Consider the following 21513-nt stretch of genomic DNA (forward strand, 5'->3'; position numbering starts at 1 on the left):
CTGTCAGTGACGACAATCAGTGACTGTGATTTCATGTTTATGGGAAGCTGTGGACATAGGAGTCCTGGACGTCTGCGAAATTGTGCGCGTGCTATACGGCGGTCGGAACCTAAGCCGCCAATCGACCAAGTCAGTGCGCGGCCGACACTCTGTGAAGATGGATGGACCAGGGCGGACGCCTGGGTGCCCCTCTGAGCGGGGCTACGTCTGACCCGTCGCGTGAGTCGACGTCGCCACAGTCGGTGGATGCGGCCGGCAAGACAGAGGACGGCTTTGTCCCGCCCGCTCGGCCGCGCCCGCCGTGCCGATGAACTTCCTGTACGGCAGCGGCGGCTCGAAGCCGGCGTCATCCGACAGTTACAGTCAGCCGGTGCAGCTGACGCGGACGCGAGTCAAGCTGCAGCCGCGCCGGCTGCGCTGCACCGGCGGCGTACCGGCCGAGCCCCCCGAACATGCCGAGCGCCCTCTACGCACTCATATCTTCATGGACCTGGTGGGCGGGGGTCTACGCGAGCCGGCGCCGCGCCGCCGCAGTCCCAGCCTGCTGGAGCGGCTGCGACCGGGCTCGAGGAAGGAGAGCGGGCGGCGACAGCAGCGCAGCGAGGAGCAGCCGCCCGCCGTCGCCACCGCCGTCGCTGCCGCCGCCTCCACCGCCGCCTCCGCAGCGGGCCCCGAGCAGCAGCCCGGCCAGGACGGTGTCGAGGAGCTGGCGTCGCTAGAACAGCTGGACCAGGACTGCTTCATCGTGCCGTTTGACATGGTGGACAGGTTCCTGCCCACCGGACATAAGGTGAATGGGCGCTCAGGCAACGGATCTGCGGCCGTACACACGCGCCACCAGAACATTTGTTGTGTATGTAGGGTGGATGTGGTCGTCCCATACACACCCTGAAGAGAATGCAAACTTAACACGAAAATTTATGTAACAGAAACCGTAAAAGATCGTTTATAACGTATCGAGTTCATTCTAGTAAAAAGCGCCGTATGGAGGCATAAGCAATGCAAAAAAGTAAAAATGCCTAAACTATTTCGAACCACAAATGTAGTTGTACCCGGAAACCCCAAGGTTTATTTAATGCGACCAATGTGTGTCCTAACAACTTTGCGGCGAATTTTCTGACACCTGGATTTTTTGGATGAGATGTTCACGCACCTACCGACGCTACTCATGCTGCCAGCGTTTGTACAGTGTTAGAAATTTGGTATTTAGTCTTCAGTGCATAAGCAAAGTTTGTCTATGCCTTCAATGATTCATTTAGATCCCAATCCAAAGAGAGCCCCAAAAGCTTATGCAATCCTTCCAAATGAGAGGGGTGCTGGGACGCCGGACACTCTCATTGGTTGTGCAATTTGCCCGACTAGCCAAAATACTACGGTATCCTCCTCCCCCTATTTCGCCAATAGCTTTGTGGACCGCCGCGAAACGTTTGGCGAAGGGCATGCAAGCTAGTGCACCAAACTTCGCATTGTATATATATATATATATATATATATATATATATATATATATATATATATATATATATATGCGTGTGTGTGTGTGTGTGTGTGTGGTGTGGTGTGTGTGGTGTGTGTGTGTGTGTGTTGTGTGTGTGTGTGTGTGTGTGTGTGCGGTGTGTGTGTGTGTGTGTGTGGTGTGGTGTGTGTTGTGCGTTTGTGTGTGTGTGTGTGTGTGTGTGTGTGTGTGTGTGTGTGTGTGTGTGTGTGTGTGTGTGTGTGTGTGTGTGTGGTGTGTGTGTGTGTGTGTGTGTGTGTGTGTCTTTCGGAAGCAGATTGCTAACTAGACATTTGTCATTGAAAATAACGGCGACTTCATTGTTTGTTATCATCCTAGATGTATTTAAATATTCCGTATTAAAACTCGCGCCTCGGCTAAATACCCTACGTTCGGGTGGGCGGGGGCCAATTGGACCCCCTGCTGAGATCTCAAAAACCAAGGTAGTTGAAGACACTAAATTCAGATAGTTAATTAACCTGTACGTGGACTCACTTGCGTGAAAGTTTGAGGTGCCCTAGGGCACGACCTTGGGGTCAAATAAGGCAAACAATGTCAAACGACTGGGGGGGGGGGGGGGGGCAGGGCAAACAATGGCAATGCCAAATTGGCACCTCAAGTGCCGCAGACATCCTCATGCAACCACCGTGAAGCTAGATACCTGTTCTAAGCAAAAGGTCATTCAGGTCAGTGACGTTGTTTGACATTTATAAGACCAAGGTGACCAAATATTTACGAGATTGTTCCTGCCTTGTCATTCCCATTAGCATCGGGGATTCACGCTAGGTGATATCTTCCTGAAAGCAAGATGTTGATCTGGGTCATTTTAGGTTAATGACCTACTCTGACCTTAAAAAAGTCCATGAAACATGTCTGTCGTGGTCCCGGTCAATAAAAAAGCTCGAAATGAGCACCAGAAACTATCCCCATACAGCCAAGCTCTCGAGTAAAAAATCAGTTCAGTTTTGACCACATTCTGACCTTCATTACGTGACCCTGAGTCCATGGAAGTGGGTGTCATCCTGAATTTAATGGACAATTGCCTAAAAAACTATATCCGAAAGGTTTGGCTTTGCCTAATGCTCCGTTCTTGTATCACATTGAGCAACTCCCTAGCAATGCCCTTCGTTGAGAGTCCATGGCCTGCATTTTGCATGCCATTTAGTTCAGCGACCTTCACACGGTACACCCAATTTTTATATAAAAAGAGTTGCTGTTTAATAATCTACAGCTATGCAGAGTTGAGCACGGCTACATCGCTCCGCTCAAAAATGATTCTGGAAAACCTTCGGAGCAGTTAATTTGACCCCGCCCACCTGACCGCGTGTCAACCCGGCCGGAGGTTTGAGACAACCGTGCCCGGCCGGGGGTTTAAGACAACCGTGCCCGGCCGGGGAGTTGACTTCCGCTTGGGATCTCAAACTTCTAGGCGCCGTATGAAAAACAAAGATAGCGTTGTAAAGGTCTCGTCAAATCATTAAAAATGCACACCAAATGTTTGGACCTTGGGTCAATTGTGAGATCATCAGAGGTCACAGAAGTTAAAGCGTTCACTCCGATAGATGCACTCGAAACCTATGTTAACACGTCCAGATAGGATTGAGGGCACGTAAATAAGTAGTTAAGGCTATGAAAAGTCCTTTCCGACCATTTTTGTTACCCTAAATGGGTCAGGTCAAAACATGTCAACGTTCAAAATCGGTCTGGCAGTAGCTCACGAGATACAATGATTTTATTCACCATATGCTTCTGACTTTTTATTTTATTGCGCGCGGCTGTGGGAAAAAGTATTCCAGGCACAAAGATACTATTTCAGGGGGACCTAGAGGTCATCTGGAGTCAACTTAGGTCAAATTTATAAGCCATCCAAATGCAAAACTTCTAGGTGCTTACCGAGTCTGTGACCAATACATTGTTTTGTCTGGTTAGAAACGGCAACTGGTAACATAGATAATTGACCTTGGGGGGCGTCACATTACCTTGCACGCATTCATATGAACTGTTGCGGCCCCATTATGCACTATAATTATTTCACTACACGTTTTCAGTAGAGTATTCGAGTCCTACACTCAAAATTACCCAACGAAACTGCCTATTTGACCTCAGCATGTTTTTGCAAAAAATACCAAAAGAGCTGGGTCATGATCTGAGCCAAGGTCACGTACTCTGTGAGCATATGCTGGCCTTGCATGTAAGTCAGTACTCTTCTACAATGCACAATGCAATTTTACTCATAACCTTTTACAAGCAAAAATCCAAATCTACCAAAACTGCATGCAAATTTAGACTAACTTGCGCAAATAACAAAACTTGACCTGAATTAAGGCCACTGACCTGACATTTTCCCTTCCAAAAATCCGAAAGATTCAAACTGTAGGGATTATCATGCTGTTTGACTATAACGAGTTTGGACAATGTCAACTGACCCTTAAAAGGTTTTTGGTATGGCTTAAGTTTTTCAGGGGCTGACCTCTTTGAGCTGCCATTTCATCATCATCTTACATCTTCATACACGTACCGAACGAATGCGCCGTTGCTAATGCTGTACCCAAATGAAATTTTACACCGCAAGCTTCTCATTTTCTGAATTCTCCATACGCTCCGTCTCTTGCACACGCTCCTTCTCTTTTTCAAATATGCGAATAATCAGTAGCGCAGGCGAGGGAGCACAGGAAGAACGTGCTCCTTTAGGTCCAGAGGGGTCCGAACGGCCCCTCACAACTGTCGCTCGAGGACCCGATTTGAACGCCCAAATAGCTCGAAGGGCTGACCGGAGGTCGCATGAAGAGGCCACGACCCGCAGGACTAGGTCCTCAAATAAATGTCACTACGACCCTTTGCGCCGATCTGGGGCTCCCTGAGTCGATTTGGGCCTTCATGTTGGCCAGGCACCACCAGCACCGAACTGTTGACGCTGTGTCGTACTCGGTCTGGGGGCTGATTTCCCAAGTAGCGACAATGCCGGGGCCTGAGATGTGCATTGGTCAGGGCCCCTGAGTTAGTGAGGAGAGCACCCTGTGTTGAAGTGCCCAACAGGGGGTCCTGTTTTGATAGGGGGCCCGAATCGACCAGGATCAGTGTTTGAAGGGCCCAAAGACGGGATCGAAGGACTCCAGGGGACGAACGATTAGGGGCCCGATTTGAGACCTTAAGGTGCCACTGCTCAAGGCCCATCAAGCGGCCTAGATACGTTATTTTAAAAGTTACATGTTCCAAAACATGAAAGAAGATAAGGCGTCTGTAACTCAACCACAAGGGCTCCAATCGCTCTAATTTTCTGCGAATCGTGTTCAGAGCTATACCAAACCTGACAGACACGATTTTGTCAAAATCCCCGATGGTCGCGTGTCAAAAGCGATCCTTGCCTGGTTGGATTGACATGGAGTGACCCGACTACCATTTCCATATACACCGTCAAGCTACACGTTCGTCGTGGCCACGTAGTGTGATAACCTGGCTGTTAATGGGGCACCCAAAGGTGCATAGGTGCAGGAGCGTCTGATCGATTTTCTTCGATCTTTAGGTACAATCTGACTGTCTGAGAATATTACGAGGCCGGCTCTTGATCTTTAAACGCAGCATGCATTGTCATGCCATGTAAGTTGCCTGTGTTTGCTTGTTGTGTTAAAAGGTCGCCTGAAATTTACACATTCCTCGCGACCTTAGCTCAGGGGTACCTCCACCACTGAGCGTAAACACACAACAACTATGACGTCATTGTTATAACACGATTGCCTGGGCGATATCTGCACTAGGGCTCTTACTTAACTGCCGGTTCCTGCTGCGCTACGCTTTAATGAATCCAGATTTTACTACACTAAAGGTGAATCGCTGAAAGAAACTGGAAGTCGTATATGACGAACTTACTATCAGATCATTTGGGCATCGCTTTAAATGCTAGACTAATGAGGATGACAGTTTATCCAAAAATGTAGCTGTCAGGATTTAGAAGCCAACCATTTCGAACATTACAACCTTTTTGCAAGCGACTGAGAGACTGTTTGGATTTACGCAGTAACATCCAGTGATTGTGACGAACGATCATGTTATGAGATTGCCATTAATTTGACGTAGTAGTCGGCTACCTAATGAATCGTGTTAAACTGCACCGCCATAAAATGCTGCAGATCACACATATTGCAAAACTGTTGCTCCGTTTATGATTGGCGCTGGCTCCGGGTAAGCCATCCGACTATGCGGCGAGCTCACTCGTCCCGGCGCCAGGCGGACACTGGCACGAGCTGGCCTGCAGCAGTATGACGAGGGATGGGGGGTGTGGTCGGGGCCCAGCCCCCTCAGCTCCAGCCTGCCAGGCCGGCGCGGAAGTGGAGCCTGCTCTGACTGGAGCGCGCGGCCAGGCGAGGCCGGAACAGGCCGAAATTAGTCGCCTCGACCCCGATTTGCAGCCAACTGCTGGCGGGGACGGTCGCCAAACGACATCGCAAGATCGGCCAAGGCAGCTCTAGAGCTGGGCTATAGCCTTCTACGTCACGTCTTCAAGCCGTGCTACTGGGCTAAAAATAAACTGTGAAGACCGGCTTATTTTATCAGGATGCGCCGCAAGGCTTCAAACCGTGTTGAATAATACTGTGGTAACTTGTAATAAATTTAAAGATTAACACTGCGCAGGTGTAATTGCTTATTTTACTGATTCAGACTGATAAGGCCCTTGAAGTTGTGACGGTGCTTAGTAACTGTGCGTGGTTCTTTCAATCCAAACGATTGACCTGGAATGATCAACAGCCGACGGTCTGGAACGGATCTGGCCAGTTGTGGCTGTTGACCGGCACCACTTCTGACAGCAAGAGCAAACGAAAACAGACGGGAGCGTAGCGTCTGTATCCTGAACCGACAGACAGCGGCCGCGAATACTCGGCCCGCTCCCTGAAATAGCTGGTTGACCGGTATAAATAGCAGGAGCTGCAGCGCACTTCGCGACCCCGTCAAAACGTGATGACTGCTTGTATCAGTAGCCGCAGTAGCTGCAAGCAACGGCGCGTGCAGAGAACATAGGGGTCCCCCTCCGCCTAACCCCGCCCCTGGTGGACCAACGATTAGGGGCCCAAGGGGCTGGCCGGAGGTCGCATTAAAGGGCTCCGGGCCCGCAGGACCGGGTCCTCAAGTACCATTGATGGGACTCTTTGCACCAGTTGGTTGATCCATGTGATGAGCCAATGGAAAGGCATTTTGTCAGTGAGGTCTCCCAATACCGATTGAAGGCCCCTCCACCACAGTTGAGCCAAAGACATGCTAGACCGAACTAGCGCGCCAATTATTGGACTACCTGCGTCGATAAGGGATCCTGTTGCGCCAATAAGGGCCCCTGCGTTGATCTGGGGCCAACTGCCCAGGCGAGGGAGGGGACCCATACATGATGCATACCTCCACGGGCCTCCCAGATTGACCAGGGGACCTCGCCGCCACGTCAGCAGAATGATAGCCGGAAGGCACTCCGCGCTGGGACGTAATGGTCCTTCGGCTCTTGACTGGGAGCGATAACGTGCATCTTAGTGTTCTTCCCACGTAGACCTTTTTCCGGAAATAGGCAAGGATCTCATAAGGGTTCTAGAGAATAGATCAAAATGTGGTCAGAAATAAAAAGCCAGCCATGTTTGCCTGAGAACCTTCATCTTTTTCAGAATAAGCTGGTTAAAACAGCTTACGTAAACAATATTAAGCCTGCGCACTCCCGACCATAGCAGCAAGAGCAGTTGTGGCCGGGCTGCATTTTCCGTAAAACCAAACGGCGTTGACCACTGCAGATAACAACAGACGACGGAACGGGCGAGAAAGGCCGTCGTGGAATAATAAATCCAAAAGTCTTTCAAAACTAATTTGTACTGTTCAAATATGAGATTGGGGTGCCTTTTCCCCTTCCACAGTTTTGAGGCTGTACTCCGAACAGATAAGCAGTTACAGCGACAAGAAAAATAGAGATTCTACCTTTTCTCTGCCAGTTCCACCCCAGATTCCAGCACCAGTTCATGGTGTTGTGAATACTTATCCGCTCCTGTAATCAATCTAAAAATCACACCAGTGAAACATGTGCGAGAACTGCTTTCCAAACGTCCGAATTGGTGTCATAAAGCGTTCAGATGTTTTCATCTTCGTCGTCTTAGCCGGAACGTGGGCCTCGCCGTACTGTAGGCATATAGGGCTAAACCACGCTGCCTATGGAGACTGCAATGCCGGGCGTTGGTTTTTTGTTTTTATTTTTAAGATATGCGAGCGCGCATGCTCAAAACTGTGTTGCTCACTATTCTCTCTAATCGATTCTGACCGAAGGTTGAATACTTTTAGACGAACGATGACCATGATACAAATGACCATAATACAAATTTGTGATCCTATTTCGACCTGCACTATACGTTAACGAGGCCCTCAACATCTATGTAGAACCCAAAACAAATGATATCAAAGCCTCTAAATTATATCGGCATGGAAAGTGTCTACTAGACCATTTTAAAAGGAATATCTCCGGCGAATTATCAATCCAGTCATTTAACGCTGCTCCCCTCAGTTTATTGATATCAACATGCAGCCAGAATAGTATCTTCCGGTAGCGTCTGGCTGCTGCTCCAAGCAAAGGAGGTAAAAACAAAAAATAAAACGGCGAGAATCGTGCTCTCTCAAATGAAGCAGATCATATTCTGCGATTTTATTTTAGGGGTGGGTGTTTTCGCCATCATTCCGCTAGTGCCCGCTGTCATCTCTCTTCCCCTTTCCAGGTCTCTGACTGCACCCCTGCCTGCTAATATTTTTTTTCCAATCGCTGCATCTATCTGTGGATACACCAGCAGCTCCAGGACTTCCTATGCAAACTCGAAACCAAGGCCCTGTAACAACAGGCTAGGCGGCAGGATAATACCAGAATATACTAGATTTCAGATTGCTACCGGCACGACGATCTCATATGCTGCTTTTTATCCCTTATTTTTTCAAAATTGCCACTTAAACATTGACAGAAATGTCAATGACATTGACAAAGCAGCGAGGACGTTTTAGGTATGGCTTCATCATGCGGTGCGTACAGCAATTTAGCACGTGGAACAATTCTCACGATGTTTTAAATGTTTCTTACCACGAACGGAAGGCTGCTTACCAAGTATGGGAGGCAAATAATTCCCCGCATGAACCCTGCCCTGCCTCGCGCAGGGAAATACCCACTGTCGTGATTTTTGATTGACGGCTTTATTGACGTTTGAGCCTTGACTGACAATTGAAAACTGGCGGTGTTCAATATTTCTAGCTGTACCCGTCATCAAGGGGATGCCGTTGAGAAGATGCTCTCGAGGATGAACACAGCTCGAAATATTGGGTATCCTCAATATATTCATTGTTTAGCATTATAACGTCGCTTAACCAGTACCTCACGATATATTGAAGATCGTTAACTCAGGATGAGAATGTTCAGCTTACAATGACAGCTAGGTATTTATACTCACTAGGCATCTTACAGCCATGTCCCCCTGATATAAAGCATGGAGCGTCGCATGCCTTCCAACCCTCGGAATTACTGGCTGACTGGTGGGACCGTGTGACGTCACTGCCGAGGGTCAGCGGTCGGGCCCCGACTGAGCCACTGGCGGAAGCTGGCCACCCTTACACGGATCAGCCGTCAGTTCCAGCCTTGGCGGCGGTCGATGGCCACCCGGCGGACTGAGGCGGGGGGGGGGGGGGGGGGGGGGCGGCGCAGCATCACCCCGGCCGCGTCGTAACCAGCGGGATAACGGCGCGCCTGGGCTCGCTGCGCCCCGGGCCGGCCGCCGGCCGTGTCCGTTCCCTGCAACACCCATCAGCAGCGGACGGGAGCGGCGGTGCCTCGACCAGCAGCGCTGAACGCACGGAGGCTCTGCTCTAGACTACTGTGCTGGTCGTTGCCTTGTGATTGGGCCACCATATTTGCGCTGTGTGGCATTTTCCACTGCATAACGTGTGAATCGGTAGCTCCAAGACGCAGATCCCAAAAACCCTGAGGGGATGTTCCACATTTGGAGATATTGAAGCAATTATCATATTCGATGAAATAAGTTTGCTTATGATTATTGGCATACTTTTAACTTTACCAATAGTTATAGTTAAGACTGCTATAGACAACACCATTTCTCTGTTCAGCAAATGTGCTCGTTAATACGCCATTGTTTGTTTATGTCGTCGCACCTTGCACAGCATTGACTGAGGGTCAATTGATAGTCGTTATATCTGGAAAGCGAGCTCACGAGCGCCAGATCTGAGCGACCCGACAGCTTCATATTTCTTGATCTTTAACACCGCATCGCTAATGGAATGACGGGATTTGAATGACGTTATCATGGCGTCATGGATGCTTGGGTGTCATTGAAATAGCCTCCCCCGAAATAGTGTGCACGTCTTCGCGGGCGTGTGGCTCAGAAACTAGATGGCTTTAGGTCTTAAGAACGACAAGACTGTAAACTGAACTGAATGGACATCAAAATAGCTGTTTCAGTTCAACACCCCACACAAATGTAGAACACCTTCTTTAAGCAGTCCACCAGCCTTGGCCGTATTTCTCGCCTCAGCTCCGCTTCAAATCCGCCAAACGAATCAACGGCCGCTGATGACGAGCTACACGCCTGACTCACGCTGCAAGCCCCCCCGTGGTGCTGCAGCCGATGCCTGCAGCGCTACCCTGCAGCAAATGAGTCGGCGAGGCCGCAGCGGTCGGGGCAGGCCGCCGCCAGCCGACGCCGAGGCGGCCCGAGCAGACCGCTGCCAGTCCGGCGCCACCGTCGTCAGAGGCGCAGACACGGTGACGTGCGGCAGGTCCCTGTCAGCTGTAGACGCTGAATGCCGGCGCCCCGCCCACCGGTGGGGCACCTCGTCCTGCGCGTGTCGCTGACTGTTCGCCCGGGCTTTGTGCCACAGGTGACAAGGCTGATGAGATTCACCCGTACACCTGGCGTTGTTCCAAGTGTGTCTCCTGCCTTCGGGCCGTGCCTGAACAGCTCGAGGTCATGCTTATTTAAGCGCCGAAAGATGAACGTGGATCGTACAAACCAAGACACGTGTGAATCTATGTTGGCTCGGGGTGCGTCTGTCGGTCCCGTTTTGTGTTGCGCCATGCACGGGCCGCTCGGCCGATCACGGAACGATGATATTTGGACACGACACGCGGGCGCACGAGGCTGTTTTCCACGGGTAGACAGCGAGCCGCTGCGGTCCGGGCTCGGGCGTGCCACGTGGCGGAAGGGCCGTTTTCGGCCCATTGGTTTTGCACCGGTGGAACGACAATGTGACCGACGACAAAGCCGAAAGCCAAAGCCGTTTGACACCATGTCCACATTTCGACAACGTATCTCGTAGCTTGTAGCGACAAGGAATTAACACGCCTCGTAGATAATCGAACAAGAAATCGCGTGGTGCCAGCTATTTAGAAGCACGTACCACATGCGGCGTGCACAGAAGCGGCCAACACGCATTTGCCAGTTTTTGCGTCTTATACCACAGCTCGGGACTCAGGGTGGGTGGAAGCGCGAATCCCAGTTCATGTGGTGCCAGATGTGTAGCGGCATGTACCACATGCGCCGCGGATAAAAGTGGCCAAAATGTAGTTGTCCGGCTTTACGTTTTTTTTTTAGTGTTTTATAACATAGCTCGGCATTCAGAGCGGGTAGAGGCGTGAATCTAGCTTCAAAAGCGTCTACCAACGCACCGTCTGCAATTCATGTGGCCAACACGAGTTTTTGCAACGCATGGTTGCGCCGATGACCTTCAGGCAAGCCAAGGATGTCGGTGTTGTGGACAATGGCACCGAAGACAGTGCGCTGTTGTCAAAACTGCAGCCAGGCGCGTAGCGAAATTACATTGCGACATGCACCAATTCACCGTCGGTTTTTGCCACTCATGCATTCACTATTTCTTCCACTGTCCCGTTCTAACATTAATTTTACCTACAGGGTTGCAATTCCACATTCTAGCATCATCAAAGTGCCGCCGGCTGATGACTCAGTTGTCGCCGGCGAAAATTTCAAGTAAAACAACAAAACGCGCATGCGCCGTATGCTGCCGGGTCCGGCAGCCATTGCTCATTCATTCATTCAGTTGTTGTGACGAAAAGCTGAGCCACAGTGACAATCAAATACATAAGTTAAATATTTTGCACGGCAAAATGCCAGAGAAACCAGACTATTGAATGTAGAATAACGTAAGTTGTTAAGTGCATTTACGAGGAACATTATGCATATAGATAAGACAGTAGCCGTATTCTTATTCCTGCTTCAAAAACCCTGAAAACCCCTGATGATTGAATGAAAAGGATCTGTGATGGACGCGGTGAGTCATGCGTAAGACCCAGACATAGCCATCACGGTCATGCAAGGGAGCGCAAAACAGGCTCTAAAACTTAAACCGCAACAGTGAATGTGTACGTAACATCACACCCATACGGCTTTAACACGCGCTCGAGTGGAGGTCAAATTGACCCCCCCCCGAAAGTTTTTGTAAAATGATTTCCGAACGGCGCGGCGTAGTCACACCAAATTTGCTTAGTTATAGACAATCTAATAGCGGATCGTCTGGCATCAAAACTTCGATTTACCCTGTAAGTTCGCTGATCTATGGCAGGTCAAAGTCAGGCCATGGTTTCAGCGAAGGTAATTTCTAGGGAATCCTTCAATCTGATCCAACAACGGAGTGTTAGACGAAGCCATACATCTCTGCGATACTTTCTTAGACAATTTAGCAATTAAATGAGCAAGGTACAATGGCCTGGGGTCAGGTATGAGGGTCAGACCAAGGTCAAAACTAACCTGTTTCATTACCCGGGGGCTCGCTGTATGGGGTGGTTTCTGGCGCTCCTTTCGAATTTATTCATAACAGGAACCGCATTATACACCTTTCCTGGACTTCTACGACGTCAGAACAGGTCATTGACCAAAAATGACCCAGGTCAGAATTTTGTTTTTAGGAGCATACAGCCCAGTGTAATCTTCGTCGTTTATTCAAATGCAAACCTCAAAGCAGTCTTGTATGATTTCGGTCACAATGACCTTCAAACGGTCAGACAACGTCACTGACGTTAAATGAGCATGTGAAGTTTTGCTTAGAGCAGTTATCTAGGTTTTAAGAACCCTTTAGAGACCAACCTCGAATTTGACCATGTTTGACCTTATTTGACCCGAAAGTTGTGACCTAGGAATGTCAAACTTTGACCTAAGTGAATTCACATACAAGTCAACACACCCTGTGAATTTTGTGTATCTAGCTCTCTTAGTTCCTGGGATCTCAGGGAGGTCGAATTGACTCCCACCCGAGCGAAGGGTATCCAGCCGGCCACCCGAGCGTGTGCTAAGTGGCCCTGGCCTCAAATTGCTTGCTGGGCGTTTGTAACATGAAGCGTAAAGCACAAACAAGGTGAAGTATCTTATGTATGCGCACACATCGAAAAAGCTCTGAAATTCCATTGGGCATAACTTGTTAATTTGTTGACCTAACTGTGTTATACCCTAAAATGGGAACAGCTTTGAATTGCCCTTGACCTGACCTAATGGCGCATATCAGTGCTAACAAGCAAACTGCAGCCCCAAAGCACACTCAAACTTGAAACAAGAGAAGCGGCCACGCATGCGCAATCAATCTGCGATTTATTTTGACGTGACTTAGCTGGTACCTAATTTACATGGAACTCAACTTACTGTGACTTACTCAACTTACCGTAACCTACCGCCTCCTGTCATTACGTGATATGACTTCCTGTAAAAGTACTCGCTGGACTGAAACTAGATTATGATGCCAATTCACATAGCTACTTACGCAGGGAAGGGGATCAGAATCTTCTAAATAAGCTAGGATAAAAAACTGTTACAAAAGCCATTCCTGCGGAACGTGCAGTTATATTTCCAACCACAGTCCTGTCATTGGGTAAGGGTTTTTATTTTCATACTCAACTGCATCGCAGATAAGGTTGTTTAGCTGCTGCTGCAGTTGCACTTGGAAACAATGAAAACTAAGTTGCTAAAGCACAAACACATTCATTCGTTATTCGTTAAGTTCTATTTCCATCGTCCATCGCGTGTTTTTTTCTACAATGGCAATGCGGCATTATTTAACACATCTTATCCAGAGTATGGTTTTTAGTAGGCATGCCCCAAATGTGGCACATCACCTTTAATTCCATCTTCATATTGAATTCATATTTGCAAAACTCTGTCCCTAACCGATTCTGCACGGCCGCCAGGTCGGGTTGAGGCTGTCAGCTTGGCCAAGCAACCTTTTCTGCGTGTTTTGTCTACTTTTAGTATTTTACCACTTATGAAACCCTGCAAAGCCTCACTTGCCAGCCTCAAACTCCATAGAAGGCTAACCAGCTGGCGCCTTGTCAACTTGCGGACTCAAAAGTGGTCGCAAAGGTTTGGGCAGCTGTGGTGTGGATTTGGAAGCTCCATATTCGCATTCGCTTTGGATCGGTGGGGGTGAACTGGCTAACTAGGTGGAGATGTCTTATTTACAGCCCAACTATCGGTCCGATGATAAGGAACTGGCCAAATGATGGCGCTCGAGACCAGCTACCGTGCAAATGCAGGATAGAGTGAGCGCAATACTTCATTTTGTGCAATAAAAGTTTCACTCTCAACGCATTTCCGACGCTGTGTGCTCATCACGGCGGTTGCTCCCGTATATGCTGGATTGCACGCTCGATATGACTGATCACGGTCTGTGGGGATTTTGTTCACATAATGTCTCTGAGGGACGTGCCCCAATAGAAAATATATGACACGTTCGAATATGTGCGTAAGTAAAAAAGGCAATAAACAACAATGTATACCTGTAAACTACGAATTTCTAAAGTATGCGACACTGCTTTAAACCACTGGAGAAATTTCGCTCGTCTGCGACGCGCTTACTCCCGCTTTAGTGAGCATGTTGCGAACTGTACCCACACCCCATCATGAAATCCTGCACTGCACCCCTATGGTGGGTTGATAGCGAAGAAAGGCCGTGACTTGTAAGATAGCCTCAGTGGGCTGAACGTTCAAGTTTATCATCCTTTCCCTAAACAAAACAAATGCAAACACTGCTCTGAAAAAATGAAATGGTTTGAAAACAGAGGATTTTGAGGACTTCGGGGAAATTAGGTTGGTTTTTCCCGGCATTGGCTAGATAAATCAAATACATCTGCTCCCCCCCCCCCCCCCCATTCGAAGGTAAAACACATGGCCCCGCCCGTGCTGTGAGCGCGCTGAATCCGGCCGTCCATCCGCAGCTGCCGCCCACGTCACCCGCGCGAGGGCAGAGGGTGAACGTGCGAGAGACGCACAACCCCGGCCTGGCAGTCATCATCCACGTGCTGGGTCACCTGGTGCCCCTGGTGCCCCGCGCGCTGGACCCGGTTCCGCCGCGCCACGTCCAGCTGGGCGCCTGCGCCAGCCTGCTGCGCCAGGTGGCGCAGACGGGCAGCACTCGCGACGCCCTGCTGCTCAGCAACTTGGAGCGCACAGGTCAGCCGTCACCGAAATAGTGGCCTTGCTGTCCATTAACACCTGTCACCATCCTTGTTGCAACCGGTTATAGGGCTTGGATTTTCACACCTCAACTTCTTTGTGACATAGCCGCACCGTCGTGACATGTGCGCCCCGTCAGGTGTTGATGATTTGTCATGCTCATGCGTCTGTAATTTCATCCGTCACCGTGACTTTGTGACCTGAGGTCGCTGACGTTCTCGTGATAAGAGGAAGTAAGTAAGGCACTGATCGAATGGGACCCAGACGCGGCGCCCGGCGAGGTCTGTGTTGACCTTTCGGACCACGGACTCACGTGCTGTGGCTTGCAGCGCGGCTGATATCAGTCCCGGTGTTTTGTCATGCATTGCCTGGTGTCCGTGCTGGTAACGTCTGCCGAGCTCGGTAGTAATGCACCGACAGGTGCTTTGTGGGACGTGTTGCTGCTTCAAATCACAGGGATCAACTCTGGAAACATGTTTTGGGGGGAATATGCAAAAGGAGTTAACCAACTGGCATAAGTTAAATAGGTTTTAAAATCCTTTTTTAGCTGCTATTAAACTTTTTAACTACTCTCACAAGCTCTTTAATCACTACTTTAACAAGCATAGTTGTTGCATAATACCCTGAGTCATATGTTGTTCACTTGCCATTTATTGCTTGTTTCGCCAATTGCATTTATCGTCATTTCGAGTTTTTTTCAGCCGTAATAACACTGCAAGGTTTTGTCCTAACATGCACCTCAGCATGCAAAGTGAACACCACACAGTGGTGACATGCATTACGACTTATTTATACCCCGTAGTCATACCGCCAAGGGCATTACGCGTAAGAGACAACATGCCCGGTGTTTTGAATGTATTTGGCCTGATTTTTATTGTCATAATTCCTCCTCGTTTTGAATAAATAAAATTTAAACAGCTGTACTTAAGCCCAACGTTTTAAACAAAGCTGAGGTGTGTTCAGCCTGCAAGCATGAACAAGAGAGTAAGCCCAGCACAATGACGCTGATTGGATGCCGCCGAGAGCGAGTGGTGACGCCGCTGACGCCGCCTGGACCTCGCCGTGCCGCAGAGCAGTTCCCGTTCCTGTTGTACTACACGGTGGACAAGCAGCGTGGTAACGCGCCCGACACGTACTCGGCGATCGTGCGCACCATGCAGGAGACGTTCTGCCGGCTGGAGGCCAGCTACGTGGCCGATCACACCATCCGGCTGTACGACGAGGTGGCGACCATCGCCCGGCCGCCGCTCAGTAAGCAGAGACGCCCGGCTGCGCGCACCGCACGTGGGACCGCGCCGCTGGCAGACCCCTGACTGAATCCGTTAAGTGAGCACAGACTCCCAGCTCCACGCACCGCACGCGGGACCGCGCCGCTGGCAGACCCCTGACTGACGCCGCTCGGTGAGCAGAGACTCCCAGCTCCACGCACCGCACGCGGGACCGCGCCGCTGGCAGACCCCTGACTGAATCCGTTCAGTGAGCACAGACTCCCGGCTCCACGCACCGCACGCGGGACCGCGCCGCTGGCAGACCCCTGACTGGCGCCGCTCGGTGAGCAGAGACTCCTAGCTCCACGCACCGCACGCAGGACCGCGCCGCTGGCAGACCCCTGACTGAATCCGTTCAGTGAGCACAGACTCCCGGCTCCACGCACCGCACGCGGGACCGCGCCGCTGGCAGACCCCTGACTGACGCCGCTCCGTCCGACAAGACAATCTCACTTCTCAGCCTCAGCCGGCTCTTTTGTCTGATCCTCAAGCACAGCCGCTATGCCCGTCAAGGTCCGCCCCATTAGGGAACCAAACCAGCCCTGAAGGTCCTGGCCGTCCTCATCCCTGGACGCGTTCCAGCGTGCACCCAGTCCCCGTACATGGCGCGGAGTTGTCCTTCCGGGGACACCGTGACGGCGAACTAAGCATCAGCAGCGTTGCTAGGTGCACGGTATCAATAGTTTTTGTCAGGTCGTGTCATGTCACGTCACATGCCTCCAGCAGAGCTGTGCTGGGTCACGTGACACCATGCGTACTGCGTCACGTGACACGGCTCGTAACGTGCTGCGTCACGTGCCGTCAGCGGACCAGCGGCGGCCGACCAGCGCCCAGACGGGATACATCGTCTCCATATTCCGGGTGATGGAGGGAGACGACCGACGCAGCTTCGAGCGGGACTGGCTCAGCTGGACGGGTGAGGCAGCTCGCTGGTGTACATCCGGTTCTGCCCCCTCCCGCTCCTCTCCCAGAGCTGTCGGCTGGACGGGTGAGGCAGCTCGCTCTGCGGTGTACACCAGGCTCTGCAACCCCCCCCCCCCCCTTCTCCCAGGGCTATCAGCTGGACGGGTGAGGCAGCTCGCTCTGCGGTGTACATCAGGCTCTGTTCCCTTCCCCCCCCCCCTCCCAGGGCTGTCGGCTGGACGGGTGAGGCAGCTCGCTCTGCGGTGTTACATCAGGCTCTGCACCCCCCCCCCCCTCCCCCCTTCTCCCAGGGCTATCAGCTGGACGGGTGAGGCAGCTCGCTTTGCGGTGTACACCCGGCTCTGCACACCCTCTCCCTCTCCAAGCACTGTCAGCTGGACGGGTGAGGCAGCTCGCCCTGTGGTGTACACCCGGCTCTGCACCCCTCTCCAAGCACTGTCAGCTGGACGGGTGAGGCAGCTCGCTCTACAGTGTACACCCGGCTCTGTCCCTCCCCCCCCCCCCTCCCAGCACTGGCTCAGTTGGACGGGTGAGACAGCTCGCTGTACAGTGTACACTCGGCTTCCGTCCCCAGCGCTGGCAGCTGCCCGCGGCCGCTTCGGCTACGGTGCCCGTTTCTTTCGATTTCGTGACTCCCTCGATGTTCTAAAAGAGCATCGAAGGAGTCACACACATGGGTCACATGGCACTGCGTACAGGCCAAGCAGCGGCGTGAACGGCATGGGTAGATGTGCCGTACCGACCGGCAGTAAGTTTTCGGTAGACTGAATCACTTCGATCAACGCATGGAGCAGGTATGCTTTATGACTGAAGGACGCAGGTACTTGCACCCCATAAATGACATGGTACAGCTTGGGACACATCACGTTTCTCGCGAAAGTCAGCATTTGTAAGTGTAACCAGTGACAGCGAGCGTGGCCGTAGGCTGACTGAGCCTTACTTAGTTTCATTGTGGGGACTCCGGCCCGGCCAGTGCCACCATTCATATTTTCTGGAAGCCTATCGTTGTTCCGTGCAGTTTTCAGCAACAATAAGCAAAACTATGAAAACGTGTGCGGTGTAGTTTTAAAGCCTTGGCATAGACTAATCTCTTTTGAAGCAAGTTGACAAGTGCATTGGCGGGGAACATTACGCGCATAGATATGACAGCAGTAATAGCCCTGCTCCACGGAGAAAAACCCGGAAAATGGAAATAAAGATTCATTGATATCTGGAAAACATCTCCTTATCGCAGCGAATAAAATAAGTGATTTCAAAATTACCAGCCGATGATCCTACCCGATTTTACAAGTTTTTATTAAAACAGCGATCCGTAGTTTTTACAGGGCACCAGCATTCATTAGAGAAATAAGCGTTCTAATTTAACTATCAGTCTAATTCTACTATGCTCAGAATACTTAGTACTGTAATTATGACATTAGCATTCGAATTCTTAGTTAGATGTGCACTGTATCGCAGTATTTGCTGGCAATTGCTCCCTGTTTAATCCCTGAATGCTGGTGCCCTGTAAAAACTGTGGCTCGCTGTTTCAAAAAACCTGAAACATCGATAATGATAATCGGCAGGCAGTTTTAAATTCACTTCTGCAATTCGTTTCGATAAAGCGCGTTGAGGAAATATCAGCGCATCTATATCTTCATTCTCCAGGTTTTTCTCCGAGGGATAGGCTATAACTACTGTCTTACCCACTTGAAAGTACAATAATGCTAATTTTTCACAAATAAGTTTATCTTCATAACGGTCTCTTGCTCCCCTTTTGGTCAGTGCTGTTGACGCCCCGTACAACGCATACAATTTCGGCAATCTTCATTGTCAAACGGTCATAAATACTCCTAACGTCGGTGCGCGGTAAGATGGCCCAATGCCTCTGTCAGATTTTAGGCCGGGACTCCGACTTGAAAGCCAAGAATGAAGCGCTGGAGTGAAGGAACACCTCCGATTCGCGGCACAGCGGCGTCACGAGACGAGAACATGTTCCACATTCAAGCGCTTGCGACGTCCTTTGCTCTGGCATCTCCAGTCTAGACGGACAAACCGGGGCTTGTGGCACAGCTCATAGCTGAAGCCCAGTCGCAGTCGGCAAGGAGCAAACTCCTCCTGTCCACGACCGTTTTCCGCCGCCGCCGCACCATCTGCTCTCCTCCGTCAGCCGCTCCCGTGGTGGCAGTGTGCTGGGCACATCTGTTGATGCTCGTTCGCCCGGCAGTGAACTAGGTGCAGCTGTTGACGCCCGTCCGTCCGCCAGGGGCACGCCTGCTGTACCGCAGCATTCCGGCCAGCGCCGGCCTCCGGCGCATGGTGCTACACAAGGCGTGCGGAGATGGGGACATCTATTATGTGCTCACCTGCGAGTGCAGCTCCCTCTTGGACAACGTGGTGGCGTCGGCGCGAGCGCTGCCCGCCCTCCGGGCCCGGCTGGTCGGTTATACCGGTATCTACAAGCTCATGGCCGTCTCCTGATGCCAGCGGCGCGACCGTGGCAGTCTCCTGATGATAGCCGCGCGGCCACGGAGTCTCCTTATGTCAGCTGCGCGACCGTGGCGTCCCTGATGCCAGCCGCGCGGCCATGGAGCCTCCTTATGTCAGCTGCGCAGCCACGGATTCTCCTGATGTCAGCGGTACGGCCACGGAGTCTCCTGTCAACGGCACGACCGCGGAGCGATGTGACCGTGGCGTTTCGTGGTGTCAGCGGTGTGACCGTGGCATTTCGTCATGTCAGGCGGTGCGACCGTGATGTTTCGTAAAGCGTGCCGTGAGCGTGTGGTCCCCTGAACCAGACGTGTGCACTGCTCGTGATATCGGATGTGTTCGGAGCGACGCTGCGTGGCGTCAAACCAAGTCTTTCCCATGACATGGGCTGGTGCGAGCGACTGTTCGAAGCCAGCTCAACGCAGAATAATTACAGCGCGCTTCGTACTCGTCGTAGACCGTACTTGTGATCAAGCCCGGTGCAACAACTTCGAAGCGATGACCTTTATTTTGTGTGAAAGGGAAAAGGACTGAATATGAAGCACCGATATGTCTTTTCCGTGTTTGCTACCATTTAAAGCCCACTGACGCGTCGTAGCGGCATCGTATCCAACCATCGAGCATCCAGCCGTCATCGATGCGATGACTATCTATTCGAATGATAGAAAAACAACGACTGTTAAAGTAGAGAAAAAATAGTGGCATTCGACTTCACAGTCTTCGAAAAACATTATCACCTGTGCCGACTTTGTGGTTTCTATCTAGTCATTTACCGGTGCTCCGTGCGGTACACTTTCTGGACGAGTTGAGCGTATGGTCGTTGTTTCACGCCACGTAGCGATCAAGAGAGACGCTTAGTTCAGGGCGGAGGTATGCAGTGGGGTTAAGATCATGCGTGGGCAGCATCAGCAATGCAGGTCCGAATCACATTCTTCGAGTAAAAGACAATGGATAGGCCAGATTGGCCACATCAAATCGCAGTTACACTGGCCTTCAATGCAGGTTAAGTGGACAACGCGGTGGCTGTGCTGCACTCCGTGAGAGTCCTGTGGACGACTACAGGCCGAGAAAACCCGTCGATGGTCTGAAAATCCGGAAAAATGACGGAGATCGGTAGCAGTAGAACAGAATGACTCGAAGTGTTCGATCCAGGATTTCACCACCGTGCTACCGAACTATCAAAACATGCTATCGATCATTGACGGAGGTCCTAGAAGTCGTATCATCGTTGGTGTGCCTTTTCCACAAAACACTGTCCTTATTAAATTGTATGGTCTTGGAAGAAAGTGGGCCAAATCTGGGGAGAAACTTGACTGTTGAGATACTTTTGGCGTAGGATGGGCCATTTTTCGCTGTCCAACCCCTAACTCATTTTGTGAAACTAACCACCAGGTCTTCGTGCACGAGTGGTCGGCGCAGCGGGCTTAAGGCCGATGAACACATCGGCTCAGTTCAAACCTAAGGTGTCGCATGTCCGTCAAAGGCGAGAAGATGTTTGGTGAGCGTCCGTATCATAACCGTAAATGACACGTAACAAACCCCGTGCACCATTTCACAACATGTTAGTGTTACGCGGGGTATTTTCTGATAAATATTGTTAGCTAGGCCTCTTGATTTGTTTTGTTTTTTTGCTTCACCCTTTGGTCCGGAATCTGCCGTACTGGCCACCATTTTATGTTAAACGCGGTTTTTCTCAACATATCGTGTCGTCGTTTCCTTCAACTTGATTTGCCGTCCGCGTAACTAGTAGCACTGGCTCCTCATTTTTCCGCAATATTGTCATGCTCACCTGACAGATTTCTTACCGACACAATACGGCAAGCACGTGGATTCCTAAAGCCTAGCTTGCATAAAAGCCACAAGCGACGTGACTGACTCAACTTAAATGAAGATCCTG

At 50.8% G+C, this 21513-nt stretch overlaps 1 protein-coding gene across 1 annotated transcript; it reads left to right on the forward strand.

Moving 5' to 3' along the window:
- The first annotated feature begins 651 nt into the window (after window positions 1-651).
- LOC119108464 (uncharacterized) lies at window positions 652-20157 on the forward strand. Its single transcript, XM_037232034.1, has 5 exons — window positions 652-790; window positions 14718-14952; window positions 16027-16206; window positions 17029-17139; window positions 19393-20157. Exons 1-5 carry the CDS (start codon window positions 758-760, stop codon window positions 19605-19607), a joined length of 774 nt encoding a protein of 257 aa, XP_037087929.1. The 5' UTR covers window positions 652-757; the 3' UTR covers window positions 19608-20157.
- Window positions 20158-21513: the final 1356 nt, after the last annotated feature.

The sequence above is a fragment of the Pollicipes pollicipes genome, unplaced genomic scaffold (genome assembly GCF_011947565.3).
Source record: "Pollicipes pollicipes isolate AB1234 unplaced genomic scaffold, Ppol_2.1 Scaffold_6686;HRSCAF=7923_pilon_pilon_pilon, whole genome shotgun sequence".
Lineage (NCBI taxonomy): Eukaryota > Metazoa > Arthropoda > Thecostraca > Pollicipedomorpha > Pollicipedidae > Pollicipes > Pollicipes pollicipes.